Source organism: Triplophysa rosa, linkage group LG13, assembly GCF_024868665.1.
Source record: "Triplophysa rosa linkage group LG13, Trosa_1v2, whole genome shotgun sequence".
In the NCBI taxonomy this organism is placed as follows: domain Eukaryota; kingdom Metazoa; phylum Chordata; class Actinopteri; order Cypriniformes; family Nemacheilidae; genus Triplophysa; species Triplophysa rosa.
Window position 1 is genome coordinate 22,954,715 of NC_079902.1, and position 15,972 is coordinate 22,970,686.

At 40.0% G+C, this 15,972-nt stretch overlaps 1 protein-coding gene across 3 annotated transcripts in view; it reads right to left on the bottom strand.

Moving 5' to 3' along the window:
* Positions 1 to 6,088: 6,088 nt before the first annotated feature.
* The window catches only part of LOC130564135 (short transient receptor potential channel 7), a 29,278-nt gene continuing 19,394 nt past the window's right edge, over positions 6,089 to 15,972 (bottom strand). Inside the window, exons 6-11 of one of the 3 annotated variants that reach the window (XM_057350030.1) lie at positions 15,368 to 15,632; positions 8,645 to 8,840; positions 8,325 to 8,546; positions 7,299 to 7,379; positions 7,098 to 7,173; positions 6,089 to 6,403 (exon numbers count right to left, since the gene is read on the bottom strand). In XM_057350030.1, the coding sequence (XP_057206013.1) occupies positions 6,261 to 6,403; positions 7,098 to 7,173; positions 7,299 to 7,379; positions 8,325 to 8,546; positions 8,645 to 8,840; positions 15,368 to 15,632 (983 nt within the window). In that variant the 3' untranslated portion in view covers positions 6,089 to 6,260. Of the gene's footprint in view, positions 6,404 to 7,097; positions 7,174 to 7,298; positions 7,380 to 7,853; positions 8,131 to 8,286; positions 8,547 to 8,644; positions 8,841 to 15,367; positions 15,633 to 15,972 lie in introns of those variants that run through there. The other 2 variants (XM_057350032.1, XM_057350031.1) reach the window with 2 other exon arrangements.

Sequence of the window (15,972 nt, forward strand, 5' to 3'; positions counted from 1 at the left end):
TGTGTGCGTGAGTGAGTGAGTGTGTTTTGCCGTGTGAGAGGCCGAAGACTCTGGTAGCCATCTAATGGGTTTCCTCCACGACCATGCCGGGGTTGATAAGAAACAACACGGCTTCTGATAGACCACAGGGAGATGAATCATCCTGCCAGTCAGAGGAAACGCTGAATGAAATTTAAAGGCATATTTCATACGGAAATTCTCTAAGGGACCAGACGTGTCACTACGGTGATAATTTGATTTTGAGTCTTACGAATATAAGAATGATGTGTGGAAGGCCATTATTTTGTTAGATAGCCATGCCTGAGCAAAAGCAACTAGGAAAAAACTATACTTGGAAATACTTTGATGACTCTGTTGGTAGTCAGTGTAATACGTGCTTGACTTTTTTTTAGATCCTGATGGATGGACTCAACCCTTTAAGTATGCTACGTATCTTTTTACGTCATTACCAGATGTATGCTAAGGAAAGCTGTCCAACACCGGAAGTGCCATACAGAATCTGCATCCGGCCCTTTTTCCACGACCACGAATGTGGTCAACATTTTCAATAAATGACAACATGATGATACAGTTGCTTTGTTTGGTAACACTTTACATTAAGGTATTTATGAAGCATTTATAAATGTGTTCATTAACGATTAATAAGTCATTTACAAATGCATTATAAAGCAGTTATAACTGCATGAATAAAAAGGGGGATTCTAACGAAATACCTGCCAAATAGTGAGCAGGTATAAGAAAAACAACACAACCCCCTAAAGTGTCCAGTCTGACAGCCTATTTTGCAAACAACATCAAGATAATAATGAATGTGCTTTCGAGTCAAATAAATAATGAATAAATACATTTATTAAGCATTTATAACATGTGAGTTAAAATGGCTCACTATTTGGCAGGTATTTAGTTAGAATCCCCCTTTTTATTCATGCAGTTATAACTGCTTCATAATGCAATTGTAAATGACTTATTAATCGTTAATGAACACATTTATAAATGCTTTATAAAGGGAACCTTAATATAATGTGTTACCCTTTGTTTTTTTGGGGGGGGTGAATATCTCTTCTCATATCCCTTCTCAGCTCTCTCCAAACTTTTAAAAGACTTCCGGGACGGACGGTCAGCGCACTTTATCCTGTTAAAGAGAGAGGAGTGAAGAAGGTGAATATGATAAAGAACAGAACGTGTCCGTTTACCAAACGACAGCGTTGTGGAATCCTTTTAAGTCAAACAGCACAAAGACTTAAAGAGCAGCACTTTACAGTAAGACACGCACTATAAAAACTGAGCTTTTATATGACAGCTGACCCTACAGTTCATGTGTGCTTACAGATCTTTAACAGGATTTTCAGCTAGACAGATGAGCAGTGTATGAGAATGCTTCAGAATTACACTTACCTTGACAGGGATTGGTGAAAAATGGTCTATAAGGATTAATGCACACATGCAAATGCAAACACAATATGACACAGCGGTTTTTGAGAGGTTGTTATCTGGGAATAACGAACCTGCAAATGTCACGACTGGACAATCAGAATCAAGCATTCCAACGAGCCGTGTGATAATACTCAATAGTCTAAGCAGTGTTTGTGAGAATATTTGTGAAAAATATTTTCACAAGCCTGTTGTCAGTCAACGGACAGTTATTTTCATTGAATTAAGTGGAACGAGCCATTGTTTAATCATTTCAAAAACTGAGACTCACTTTGAGAGGACGTCTGTATCCGCGCGTGTGTGTGTCCTGTATCAGCAGATGTTCAGTCTTGCACTAGTGAATGTCATTGTGGGTTCGCAGCACACATGGTGTGTGAACAGAACGACAACAGCAGAGGACGATGATGTCGCCGGATACACAATCAGAGAAGAAACAGATTTCCTGAAACGGCACAGGTCAGTATCTTAATAATTGTAGAATGCAGAACAGATACTATTTAATTATAATGACATCATCACTGTCCGAGAGCTTTTGAATATTTTATTTCTAAATGACGTTAATTGAAAGTTGGATATACACTATTGTTGAAAAGTTCAGTGTCACTTATGTGACTTGTTTCTTTTGACCTTGCAAATCTATTGCAGACGTATGCATAAATGTCTGAAATTAGTTTCGTAGACAAAAAATTAATAGTGCAAACAAATGTGACCCAGTCTGTAAAAACCAGGATAAAGTCTCAAAATCAAATTCTGAGATAACAAGCGTCAAAGTTTGATTCAAACCGTTAATTTCACTATGATCTTCATTTCTGACATGACCTAAGTCAAAATTCAAGATATCAAGAATATATTTTCACAGAATGTTCTTTATGTTGGATGATTTTTTGTAAATCACAAAAAAATGACTTTCGCTGGGTTTTCACAGACTGGGTCACATATTAGTTGAATTCAGTTCCATTAAAAGTTGTATCAAAAAGTAAAGAAATAGATTTGAGTTTTTCTTCATTATGCAATCCAAGTCAATAAGAGCCTAGAATAGATGTGACCTCCTAAAACAAGTTTTCATTTATTTTGCAATTTTCTGTAGTCAACTATTACCGTTGTTGCATAGTTTTGATGTGTACTATTAAAAAATTAGTAAGTAAGGCTACCCAAACGTTTGAACGTTAGCAGCGTATAGCACATCTAAGATATTTACAAAACAAAGTTTGAATGAAGTGTGTACATTAACCAGCTGGAATTAAAGAAAGTGCCTCGTACGCCGTGTAATATTACACTACATTAGACGTGTAGACTAGCAAAGTAATGGAGCCATCAGAGAGATGCTGTAAAACATCCTTCACATCTGACTCTAAAGGTGGATGACATGCCGTTGGACAGTCACAACATCATTTCAGTCACACTGAATCATACCTCCTCTCCGAACCTTCTCATATTAAAGTGCCACATCATGTCAGACAAACAAAACAACTTCTTGATTTCTTCATCCTGGTCACCATCGGCGAGATTTGGGGCTGTTGATGCCATGGCAACTGTCACCGCTGGTGCTATTCGCTTGATGTCATCCGTACACCCACCAGGCCCAGAACAAATACCTTCCGGCACGAGCGACCTGACAGTGTGATAAAATACCTGTCGTAGATGTCAAGCAAACTTAATCTTGAACACCGCGTCTCCTCGCATGGCAAATATTGCATAATGGCCTGGTGTGTGTTGAGCTGACGCTAGTGGAATGGAGATGATACCGTGGAGACAACCTTAGCCATCCAGCCATAATGAAAGTTGTCGGATCATGTCACAGTGAAACATATCTAACAGAATAATAACAACAACCCCTGGAACACATTTGTGTGATGTTCATCTTTCACGTCACATTCGACCGGGGGAAGCTAAATTTATTTGTCTGCTTATAGTGCTGGTTTGTCAAATCAAGATGTATTTTGGTGTGTACGCAGGTTTTGATTTACTCTTTATAGGGTTTTGGATTCAATATGACATGCACTATGGGAAATTTAACCTTTCAATTTTCTAACATTTGTCTTGCGAAATTTCCCATTGCACAGCGTGCCAATTACATCCATGGAGAGAATTCAATTTTGAGGCTACCGTCTTCCCAAATTTCCCATTTCGGTATTAAAAAGGTCAGGCGTACCGGTTAATGCAATGCACAGATTAAAACTGAGCACATGTTAAAATCTTACATTTATGTTTTGCATTTCAGAAGCAAAAGCACAACCGTACATTTTGTTTGATAAGGTTTTTTCCTTGTGAAATAAATACGCTTTCTGAACATCTGGTTGCTTGGTGCCCTTCTCATATAGATATAAAACAGCTGATAAAGAGCAAATAAATGAGTCAAACTGAGGCCACTTTAAAACTTTTAATTTCAGTAATAAATAACACTATATATGAAGTGTTTGGTTCCGAAATGAGAGAAACATTTTTTTTCAAAAATCATGTTTTTTATTATGTTATCATGTTTTTATTATGTTTGATAATATTTAATATATTAATATTAATAATATTATGTTGATTGATATCAGAGTTTTCTCATTTTGGAACCAAACTCTTCATATGTTTCTCAATCATTTGATTCATTATAGAAGTGAAAAATATGCTTTTTAAACATAATGGATGTCATAAAAGTACTGAAACATAGGAATGCAAAAGTACTGCTAGCGAAAAACAAATGAATATCATACTGCAAAACTCTTAAAAGTGTGTAATGTACATAAAATCTCTCTCTCACACACACACACACACACACACACACACATATAAATATCCTGCAAACATAAGACTTAAAGGCATATTAAAATGCTATTAAACCCTAAGCACAAAAGTACTGTAATGTGTGTAACGTGTTGTGTTAATTAGAAAGCCTGTGAAGAGGTGGAGAGGAAATCTGCTTTGTGTGCCTTCACATTGATTTATGTACCAGTTTAAAGTATGTGGTTTATGTACCTCAGAGTCTTGTATTAAATTGTGCAACGACACACAATATCACAGTGTTTTCACCACCTCTCTGCTCCTCTCTCGGCCTCTCATACAAATGCTCCGGAGGCATCTCAGAAAACTCAGCCTGATCACACAGGAATTCCTAGCTATTTTACGGGGTGGCTTATTCGTATGAATTCGTAAAAAACGTACGATTACTAGCATAAAAGCAATACTGAAGCCCAACCCTAAACCTAACGTCACTGGCGCGAAAGCAAACCGTACTTAAATGTACGAATGTGATCGTACGGATTCGTACGAATTAGCCTAAACGTTGTTGCCGTGAGATTGTGTTGGAAAACTCAAACTCTACAGTTTAAAGTCTTCCACACTACTGTGTTTTTTGGAGTTCTGATGAAACCTCTCGAAAAAATGTCTGAATGTCACTACATTAGATCTCATGCAGTCGAGCAAAAGGGATCTGAAAACAAAAGCTGTAGGAGTGTCTCCCAAAACAAACTTCACTTTTCTAATCCATTCTGTCTTTTTCAACAACCGGTCCCATGGTGTTGTTCTCCTCAAGGTGTCCCCGAAGAACAACCAGAGGCAGGGGCGGACTGGCCATCTGGCGTACCGGGCGTTTTCCCGGTGGGCCGCTAACGTATGGGGCCGTAACGGAGGCGTTGGCCGCATAGACGGACGTATTATAAATGCGAATGCACGCAATGTGAATGCAAAAGACACGTATGCATGCACCCCCACAACCCCCCCCCAAACGACAGATTCGGTGGAGGGCCGATGCGGTCCTAAAAATGCCAGGGCCGATTTTTCTTCCCAGTCCAGCCCTGACCAGAGGTGTACAATCATCACAACAACTAAACATGTTTCATTAGCATTTCACAACATGGCTAAGGGTTATCTTCTTTTAAAACCCTGCTTTTACCTCTGGCTAAAGCAACATTTCACGCTTATGATTTAAAAAAGAACAGAAAAAAAGGATTAGCAAAGTATTTAACCCTGGGTTATGAGTTAGAACCACTTTGGGGTTAACTTCAGGGTTAACTCTGCACTTCGGTGAAAAAGTTATTTTTACATTGTGAAACGGTGCAGTGTTCAAATGTAACAGAACAGAAACATGGAACCAATCATAAATCGCCCGGTACCTCATTAAATATCCATGAGCTCGCTACAGTCCCAGAAACTTGTCGGAAAGCAAGTTTTAAAGCGATATTTCAGACAAAATTCAAAAGTTTTACTCACCCTCAAGGCATCCTAAACGAATATGATTTTCTTCTGGAAGAGCAATGAAGTAGTTGTTATAATCCCAAGTATCATTTGACTTCCAAGCGGTAGAATGGGAGTGGATGCTTGCTTTCGTAAGTTCCGGTGACGAATGTGGCATTTTTCGTTTTGAGCCAATAGGATGTCGCTCCTATATACGGAAGCATTTGTTACCATCATTTGCAAGGTAAGCAAGCATCAGTGCACGAGCAGCCCGAGGGATAACGGAAGCTAGACGTTAACGTTAATAGCGCTGTCAATATGGATATTTCTCTTAAACAAACCCATTGATTCGCGTCAGAAGACATTTGTTAAGACCACAGAGCCGTGTCGAGGCGTTCTTTGATCAAATGGATGTACTTTTTGGACCTTCAAAAAGTCAACTACCATCCACTCCCATTCTACCGCTTGGAAGTCAAATGATACTTGGGATTATAACAACGACTGCATTGCTCTTCCAGAAGAAAATCATATTCGTTTAGGATGCCTTGAGGGTGAGTAAAACATGAGGAAATTTCATTCAGTAGTTTCTAATGCATTGACATTCAGGTATTCAGGTGTCCAAATATGTTTTGTGGCCGCTGCGACCCCCCCAGCACCCCCTCACTCTCTCAGGGCTGTTTTTTGGCATTTTTGCCGAACTTGTCGCTGAGTTGTTGAATGAGGTCAGACAGTTCTCCCGTGGCCTGAGATTTCTCTTCTAGAAGTTCGTAGCGCAGACTGGAGATGTCCTGCTTTATTTCCTTCAGTTCACCTGGAACACACACACACGTCTGGTTTATTATCTCCGTGGGGACAGTCCATAGGCGTAATGTTTTTTATACTGTACAAACTGTATATTCTATCCCCTACCCCTAAACCTAAAGATCATAGAAAAATTTTTGCATTTTTAGATTTAAAAAAATATTGTTCTGTACAATTTATAAGCTTTTTTGCCCATGAGGACCTCAATTTTGGTCCCCACGGTGACACGAGTCCCCACACTGTAAAAAATGATTTGTTGTTTTTTGTTGTTTCAACTTAAAAAAATAAGTTACCTGGCTGCCTTAAAATTTTAAGTTAGTTCAACTTAAAAATATTAGTTCACTTAATGAATTTGTTGCAAACTCGTTGTGTTGACTAATATTTTTAAGTTGAACTAAATTAAAATTTTAAGGCAGCCAGGTAACTTATTTTTTTAAGTTGAAACAACAAAAAACAACAAATCATTTTTTACAGTTTTTGTTGGTGTGCATTCAGGTTTAGGTCCCCACCGGGATATACAAACATGAACACACACACACGCATAAACACACACACGCACGCACACACACGCACACACACACACACACACACACAACCGTCAAGGTCTAACGGTGCTTATGTTCATAAACACACACAAGCACAAACAGGACACAATATGCAACTTCAATCTGTGAGAGTAAAACGACGTAACAATGAATTTTTACCTTCATTAACTTCATCATTCTCTCTGTCGACTTGAGCCTTCAAAACATAGCGCTTAATTAACCGCTTCATTATCTTCTGTTACACAGAGAGAAAACACACACACACACGCACGCACAGAAAGATAGTCAGTTTGAGGAGATTTGGAGAAAGAATGAGATTCTGCATAGAGAAGTTGTTTAATGCATTTGTTTGTCTGTCACCTGGTGGCGTGTGGGTTTTTTAATGGGTTTCTTTATGGTGTTGTCCTCTCTGCTCCTCATATTTGCTCGATGATGATCGTACTAAAAAATAAAAACAACAGTTCTCAGAGCGACACAACTCATGATGCTTTGACTTGTTTTGAAAGGTAAACGACATAACATTCGTTGCTTGTTTACAGAAGTGTTTTCTATGAGCAATCACGCACATTTGTGGCTCACGTCACACTCACAATCACGCTACAAATCTCCTCCGATCCTACATTACGAATTCTGCTCCACATTCGGCTTTGTAAATTGCGCTCTTAGACAAGTCTTGTTCGGCAGCCGCGACGACTGATGGAGGAAAATCCTCAGATGAAGCACGGCAGCGTTTTGAATGACACTTGATTGAGTCTGAGTGTCATTTTCAGTTTCAATGATCTTAATCAAAGCCCTTATGTCTGTCTGAAGCGCTTCATACAATAACTGCAAACCAAGACGTCACACCATCAGATCTGCGTGAGACCGAATTAACCAGCACAAACTATCTTTTGATATCTTCAGCTATAAAAAATGCTTTTTAGGGTATAAACCGAAAAGTGAATAACACAAACAGTGCAAAACAAGCAGGTCTGTAGTGTCAAATCATGAATGTGTTAGAACCCAAACGTCCCAGAAACAAATGAGAGTGTAATTGTTGAACTTGGATTGTAGAGGTAAAATAATCTGGATTTGGGTAAATTTGATGAGAAATGTTTGAGTTGATATTGAGATCTTCACTAATATTGACTTTTGACCGCAGACTTGACAAATCTGAGCTCAGTTTGACACGTTGTAGACGTCTCTTCTGAAACTAATGACAGAAACATTTCTGACGCGTTTTCTCACGTCTGAGATGCAGATGAGACACAAGCAAAAGTTTCCATTTGCTCTCCATTTAATATCACTGATGTCTAAGAGAAACAATCGAGATAAGATCTCATCTGTATTTTTTCCATCTTAATATTACTGTAACAGAAGTGAGTGAATTGGGATGTAGTCTCTTACTTTCAGCCGTGAGTTGAGCATCCCCATCTCCTGCTCGTTGACATGAAGATGACTTTTGCCCTTGCAAAGTCTCAAGAGGCAGCACTTGACCCGGACGATCAGGTAGTAGAAGGATTTCGGGCTGGGCACCAGATTAAACGGAGCAGGGAGTGTCCGTCCCTCATCGAAATACGACAGCCAGAGTTTAGCACGAGCAAACTTCCATTCGACATCAGCGTCTTCCTAAAGAGAGAGAGAGAGAAAGAGCTACGATCTGATCGATCAAGACATGATTTGTGAACTCTTACAGAGAGTTTAGTTCTTGATAACCTCGATCATACCTCGATCTCCTGGTAGGAGCTGTTTATCATGGCGATCAACATGTTGAGCAGAACCACCACCATCGTGACATTATAAACCCCGTACAGCACGTAACCAATGTTCTCGATGAACTTATGATCATACTTCAGAACCACAGAAATCACCTCTGACAGACCAAATATAGACCAGAACAGAGTCTTAAAACTCTCCTCAACCCTGTGAACACAACAGACACACAAATGCATGAAAAAAATCAATAATAACTATGTATTTGAACAATTTTCCCATTCGTTCTACTTATCAAAGTAATTTTTGGAGAAACAAGTTGATATTTTCAAAAAACTGAGAACCATAAAACATTTATTGGGGTTTGGAAGTCATCGTTAGCAAGAAATACACACATTCATGACGAGGCACGACATGCTAGCTATCGAAACCGGCAAGTACGTTAGTGCAGCACTAACTCTTTGGTTTCTTTGCTGTCGTTGGTTTTGAGACTTGCATATTCGATCGTTTCATCTTATAGTTAGCTGTTGGCTAACGTCACCAAGGCTACGAGTCTAATATGTGACGTATGCCGTAAAGCAGGTCGCACTCTTTAAGAGCTGTTCTGCCACTGAAATAATTTAGAAGGCATTATTTTAAGGTCGAAAAACTACATAGTGTCGCTTTAAGGGACAACACAGGTTAATAATAAAGGAAACTTTAGCGCCCCCTTGAGTTTTTTAATCAACACCACTACACCTTTACATTTAGCAGGAATATCTGAATGCTATGTGCACCTGAGGTTGAGTGAAAGTTTCATTTGTGAGCTGTGAGAATGAAGACTATGAATCATTCAGTGAATCAAGTCAAGTGACTCAAGCTGTTACATAATGGATGTGTTTTCTAAGATGTTGTTTTTTAAAGTCGAACTTCAATAGAAAGAGTCAAGATCTTTTTTGTTTCCTCAAACATGTACGTGTCCATACAAACAAATGATCACTACACTATTGAGTGTGTGTGTGAGCTTATATGTTAAGCACATATGACGCGCAAATGATATGAATGAAAGATTTATGTTATTTATTTTTCTCTTTTGGGGTGATAGTTGCGATTCACGCACATTCTACCGTTCCCTTACAACTAAACTATAATGGCACATAATCACAAATTAAAACTTTTTTCGTTGTCTTCATTCCAAGTAATATTGCGTAATGTTTTCATCTAATTGAAGTCGCTCTGTTTCATAAAGGCGTTATATTGTCTAATATCTCTTTCAGATCTGGTTTAGTCTTTCTCTCGATCACAGAAGCTTTATGTTATTATGCACACAGCAGGTATATTATTGCCATAAGCAACTAGATTTATTAACATGTAAATCACATTAGACAGAGAACATTAAAAATAATCCAACTAGAAAGTCATTCAAAAGCTGCTGTTTAATTTCTATAGCTCCGTATTCTCTTTCTTAATTTCCTTTCCTTTATGAAACTTTTTTATTCTTTTTTCATTGTTGTGTGCTTGGCTCAAACACACAATAAATGCACTCTCAAATATTAGTGTGAGATTAGATGCCATTACAAAAGCAATCAAAACCATTCAATCAAATGGTGAAATAGTGAATACAATTTGACCTCACATTTGTGTGTGCTTTAAGGATGTTTGTTTAATGCTATCTAATGTTTAGCGTAGCGTCGTTCTGATGTCCTGTGAGGTGCATTGAGCTGTAATCATAATATTTTTTCCACCTTTCGATATATATATGTTTTCAAATGCTACAGATTTGCTTAACAGGGAATGTTTTGAAAAGATATAGACAGAGAGAAAGAGCCAAAGGGAAAGAGAGAGAAAGGTAGTGAGACAGTTGTTCTCTTTCTTTGACTCTCTCGCCCATACCGACATATTTCCCTGACACACACACATGCATGTACGCACGCAGACACACACACACACGCACCCACGCACGCACGCACGCATGCACACACACAAAATCTCACTCAAATTCATTTATAAACACGATTGCTACAAAACCAGTGATTTATGCTGTAGTCAAAACCACAGGGATCCTCAAAGTTCAGTACTTGACCTGATACTTCATCTGAAGTGAGTTAACAACTTCAGAGCGCAAATTACAAACGTAACCTGATTATTTCAGTTCTATCTGTTTTTTCTAAATCTCTCCCTTGTCCTCTCTTTCTACGTCTCTTTATTTCTGTCCCAGTCGGCTCTGGCGAGATGATGTTCAATTGAAAAGTGTGTTATTGTGATGTGTGTGTGCGTGCGTGTATGTGTGTGTGTGTGTGTATGCATGCAGCTTTAAACATTCGAATTCAGCAGAACGGCTGAAAGTCAGCAGACCCTGAGGGGGGCGTTTTTAAAGAGTTTCCTAAACATTTTTCTATGTTCCCAGGTGACACTCCTGAAACGGTTCTGTGTGACGGATGCACAGATCGTGACTGAGATTCATGATCGATGCGGCTCACCTTCATCCAGCGGGAGAGATCCGCTCTGCTCTTTTGGTTCGGGGACACGTTCACTCATTCTGTCCGTTTCTGTCTTTTTGTTTCCTCTTTGTTACTTATCTACTGAGTCTGAAAGTGAAAGCCTGCAGTGCTGTTTCAGAGAGACTCGCTCCATCACCACCACTCTCTCGCTCTCTCTTTTCTGTTGCTCTCTCTCTCTTCTCCTGACTCACTTCTATACAACATCCACCTGCACGCATCTCACAAAACCATTTCTCATCCACACTTCACCCCAAAATCGAAACCAAGAAAAATGTTTTTGGTTCAGTAAGCTATGATTACAATATATCGTTATTGTAATTATAGCTGCAGTTTTTAGTTCTTGACTGTTAGCTTTAAGGTCATCACATGCTATAAAAAATCAAAAGCGATGTAGATTTAATGTTTATTGTCCAAGAAAACGGACAAAAAATACAGATGACATGTTGCACTCAGACTCCAAGTTTTTAACAAGATTTTTTCTTCTGAGTTGCAATTTTGTCCTAGACACGATTTCATAAGAGACACTTCACCTATAGTCTTCACTCATGCTGCCTACAGAGCAAACAATCTTCATCCCTTGACAGGTGTTAGTGCAAGTGCATGTGTGTGTGTGTCTGATCAATTTGTGCTGTACAGTTCTCTTTCAAGTGTCCTCTCACCAGCACCTCTGCAGTACTATCTGCTCACACACACACACACACACACGCACACACACACACACACACACACACACGTCTGGTTTACTATCTCCGTGGGGACAGTCCATAGGCGTAATGTTTTTTATACTGTACAAACTGTATATTTTATCCCCTAAACCTAAAGATCATAGAAAACCTTTTGCATTTTTAGATTTGTAAAAATATCGTTCTGTACAATTTATAAGCTTTTGTGCCCGTGGGGCGCTCAATTTTGGTCCCCACAGTGACACGAGTCCCCATGTGTTGGTGTGCATTCAGGTTTAGGTCCCCACCGGGATATACAAACATGAACACACACACACACACACACACACACACACACACACCGTCTGTCCCAGGAGAGATCATTATCACTTCCACCTGCACACAAACACACTTGAGACACACTGAACCACAGAAAATTCTGTCTGCGTACACACACACCAAACTTGTGCTTTAACCTTTAAAGCTTGTTAGCAAACCCGTGAGTGCTTCCACACTGTTGAATCTCAGAACAAACTGTCTGCTCTACATTACCCATGATTCACCAGACGGCACACTCAGACAGGATGTGATCGATCCACTCGAATTCTGTGCCACACCTTCTAAAAGCGATTTTGAAAATTCAACCTACATATTTCTTAGAAAAGCAATGAGACTGTATCTTACACTATTTCATTAAGAATCATTCTGCTAAATTCTAGTTCCAATTTTTTTTTTTTTACTTTTTTTACTCTTTCACCTCAATGCTGTTTCTTAAAACATGTTAAATGAAGTCAGCAGCACACATACAAAAATGAATAGTAGACTGATGAAGAGCCTGCATGCTCAACACGTCACAGTCTGTGTGAAAGTCTTCTATTAAATGAAAACATTTTACAATATCATTTTTCTCGTCGAGCACCTGCTTAAGTCGATGTGCGTGCTTTTGTTTTGCTTTGTTATTGTGTCTACAAAACGATGGGCGATGATGTTAGACAGTAAATATGTTGGTGAAGAATAACTTGACTACGCTAACAGTCACTTTGGATATCAGGCATGTAAACTGTGGCTGTGTCTCAATTCGGGGGCTGCGTTCTTTGTTAAGACCGATTGCGTCACAGCAGCGCGACTGAAGGCTGGTAAGGCTGTCCTGATTCAAAGGTTGCTTCAAATGCAGCCCCAAAATGCGACCTTATTTCTGCGGGTTTTTAAGAATGGAACGAATGTATCCTTCACAGCTTTGGCTATCGCAAGATTTTTTGCGCGCCTGTAACGGCTTGAAATTTTTCAATAATCATTCAAAACTTTAATTAAATAAAAGTATGTAATTCACAAAAACTGTCAATTTTGACAGAAAGCGAAAAGATGAGGGTAGGGGTGTGTTTGTTTTGGTGATTTGAACATCAACAACGGCTAAGAGAAATCGGTCACCCCGCCTTTAACACGCGGACCATTTTCTTACTTCCTGTGCCAAATTTACTGTTATATTCACTAATAAACCTTCACATTTAGATTTTGTCTTTCATGAAGTTAATGAAGCTGGTTGGAAGTGAAAAGCTGGTGTATGTTCACTGTTCAGTGTCCAGCCGGTAGTACAACATGTCACTTTGAGCTAATATTGACCAGAGCCAACACTGCCCTCTAGTGACAGAAGGGAAATTGTATTTACATACACAGACACACAAGTTGTTTTGGTGTCTTGCCATAGACTTTCACTGTTTTGTTTGGACCCTCTTACCCACACCAACAAGGACAGACAAAGAAGAACATGTGCACGCACACACACACACACACACACACACACACGCACGCACGCACACACACGCACACACACACACACACACGCACAGTAATATTAAAGCTATTCTTTACTTAAAGTGAAATCAATGAAGTCTAAATTAAATCGAAACCCCATGTACTTTATCCATTTTCCTGGTGTTATTGTGAACAACTCACTGATGCATGTTATTAAAAAAAGACTTCTTCGTAATCTTTCATGAAAATCTCATAACTTAATCTGCCTTTGAAACGAGTGATGTCATCAGCTCCCCCCTTTCACGTCCTAACCAATTCCTGATGGATAAACTCAAGTCCCGCCTACATATTCTCTCATTGGATGTGCTGTTCGCTCTTTTGAATTGCCATTGCATGTTGACTTCAACATACTTTTTAATCACCGCTTTAGTTTAAACACATTCAATTTCGATAATAAAAAAGAAACTCGGGTGCATTTAAAGAGTTCAACAACGACACAGAAACCACCTGCGAGATTCACCTGGTTTAACCATCAGGGCTCCAGTGGTCCGGTGGTTCCGGTGTTCCCGTGGTCCGGTGATAAATGCCGGTGTCATTTTGGACAGGCTTTTTGTCCGGCGGTGGGCTTTAAAAGACTCACCCTTCCATCCACATTAAAGTTCAGCTCAAACAAAGTTAACCTTCGCTGTTTCCGATTAAATCCCGCTGTCACATGCTTCAGAGGCAGTTTGCTGATTAAAATCTGCTCTGCGGCTGAAAACAGTCTCTATCTCCGCAGGAGGCTTCTGTGACGCGCACCAAATGATTCAAATCGACGCCCCCTCTCTCGCGCCCCTCTGACAGGCCGACATACATCGATGGGACGCTGTCCCCCATACCCCCCCCCCCCCCCGCCTCGACTCTCCAATTAGAAGCATCGCGGAGGAGAGTAACCATGGCGACCCTAACAGGGTTTCTGTGGGCCGTTACGGGCCGATGGCTGGCGAGCTGTGCCGATGCATCACTTTAATCAGCATGCTAATTTCCCTCCTACAGCGAACAAAACCACCAGCGCCGACACAACAAACCGCATTCCGGACGAAATGTGCGGCCAGACGTGTGCTACTAAACCAGATCTCCACTGATTCTCCTCGACAGAAAATGAGACCCAGGACTGAATGTTTCTGCTCCTTGAGAAAAAGTTGAGAAAAAGTCAATCCTCATTACTGCGCATTCATCTGACACCACATGATCCACAATCGACTCATTGCTCCATATTCTCATACTGGATGTCTCATCTGTGACTATTTGATAACGGAATGTCTGAATCCGAACGTGACTTGGTTTTAAGGATATTGGAGAATATTTCTTGCTTTTTTCGTACAGAGGAGCAGTTCCATGCGGTTTATGAGGCGTCTGGATCTTTTAAATGAAAGACAATAAACCAGATGCCGTGGAGAAGAGCCCTCGTGAGGACAGCCGATTCGACTCGTTCTGTTTGCTTTTAAATGACGACGGACCACAGGGAACTACATCAGACCGAGCTGTCCAGAACTTGACAAAATCCATTCGCACGGCGATCTGAAGGGAGGATTACAGCCGAGCTATTCTCTAAAACGCCTTACAGATCTGTGCGCAGAATAAAGATAAGAGCTTACTGCTCCAAAAAACACACACAGAGAGAGAGAGAGAGATTTAGTGATTCGCTTGATTCTTCTAGCTGTCAAAAGTGAAACAGTAAAGACATGAATGTTGTAATATTCTGACAGCACACTTGCTTAACCAATCAAAACAGAGATGTAAGTGTCTCATTGTACACTCAAAAACCCAATAAGAAGGACATTTACGTGTGTGTGTCACTCACGTGGTGAAGGCGGGGTTATATTTGGCCCCCAGGTAATATGAGTACAGGTTAAACATGCCAAACATGAAAGCCACGAAGACCATGATGAAGATGACCATGAATTTAAAGATGTCCTTCACGGTTCGGCCCAGTGAGATCTGGAGCGGACCGAAGCTCTCGTTGGCTGGGAGGATGTAAGCGATACGAGAGAAGCTCAGAACCACTGCGATGGCGTACAGACCCTCTGAGATGATCTGAGGGTCTGATGGTCTCCACCTGTTCCTCGCTGAAAGAGAGAGAGAGACCCTTACAGTCAAAAATGTAGCAATACTACATAAAAACGTACAAAAGTAAGTTTTGGAAGGGCATTGGAGTATCATGTTAACGCCATCGTACATTTGAAAACTATGGTACTTTGATACGTTATTATTTGAGTTTGATTTGGACTGAAGGGAATGGTAAAGTAACGTGTGTTGGGGGTTTGAAGGTTTGACACACACACACACACGCACGCACGCACGTACGCACGCACACACACACACACACGCACACACACACACACACACACACGCACACACACACACACACACACATATTTATTCTTTTGGCAGTGACGCTGATGTAAA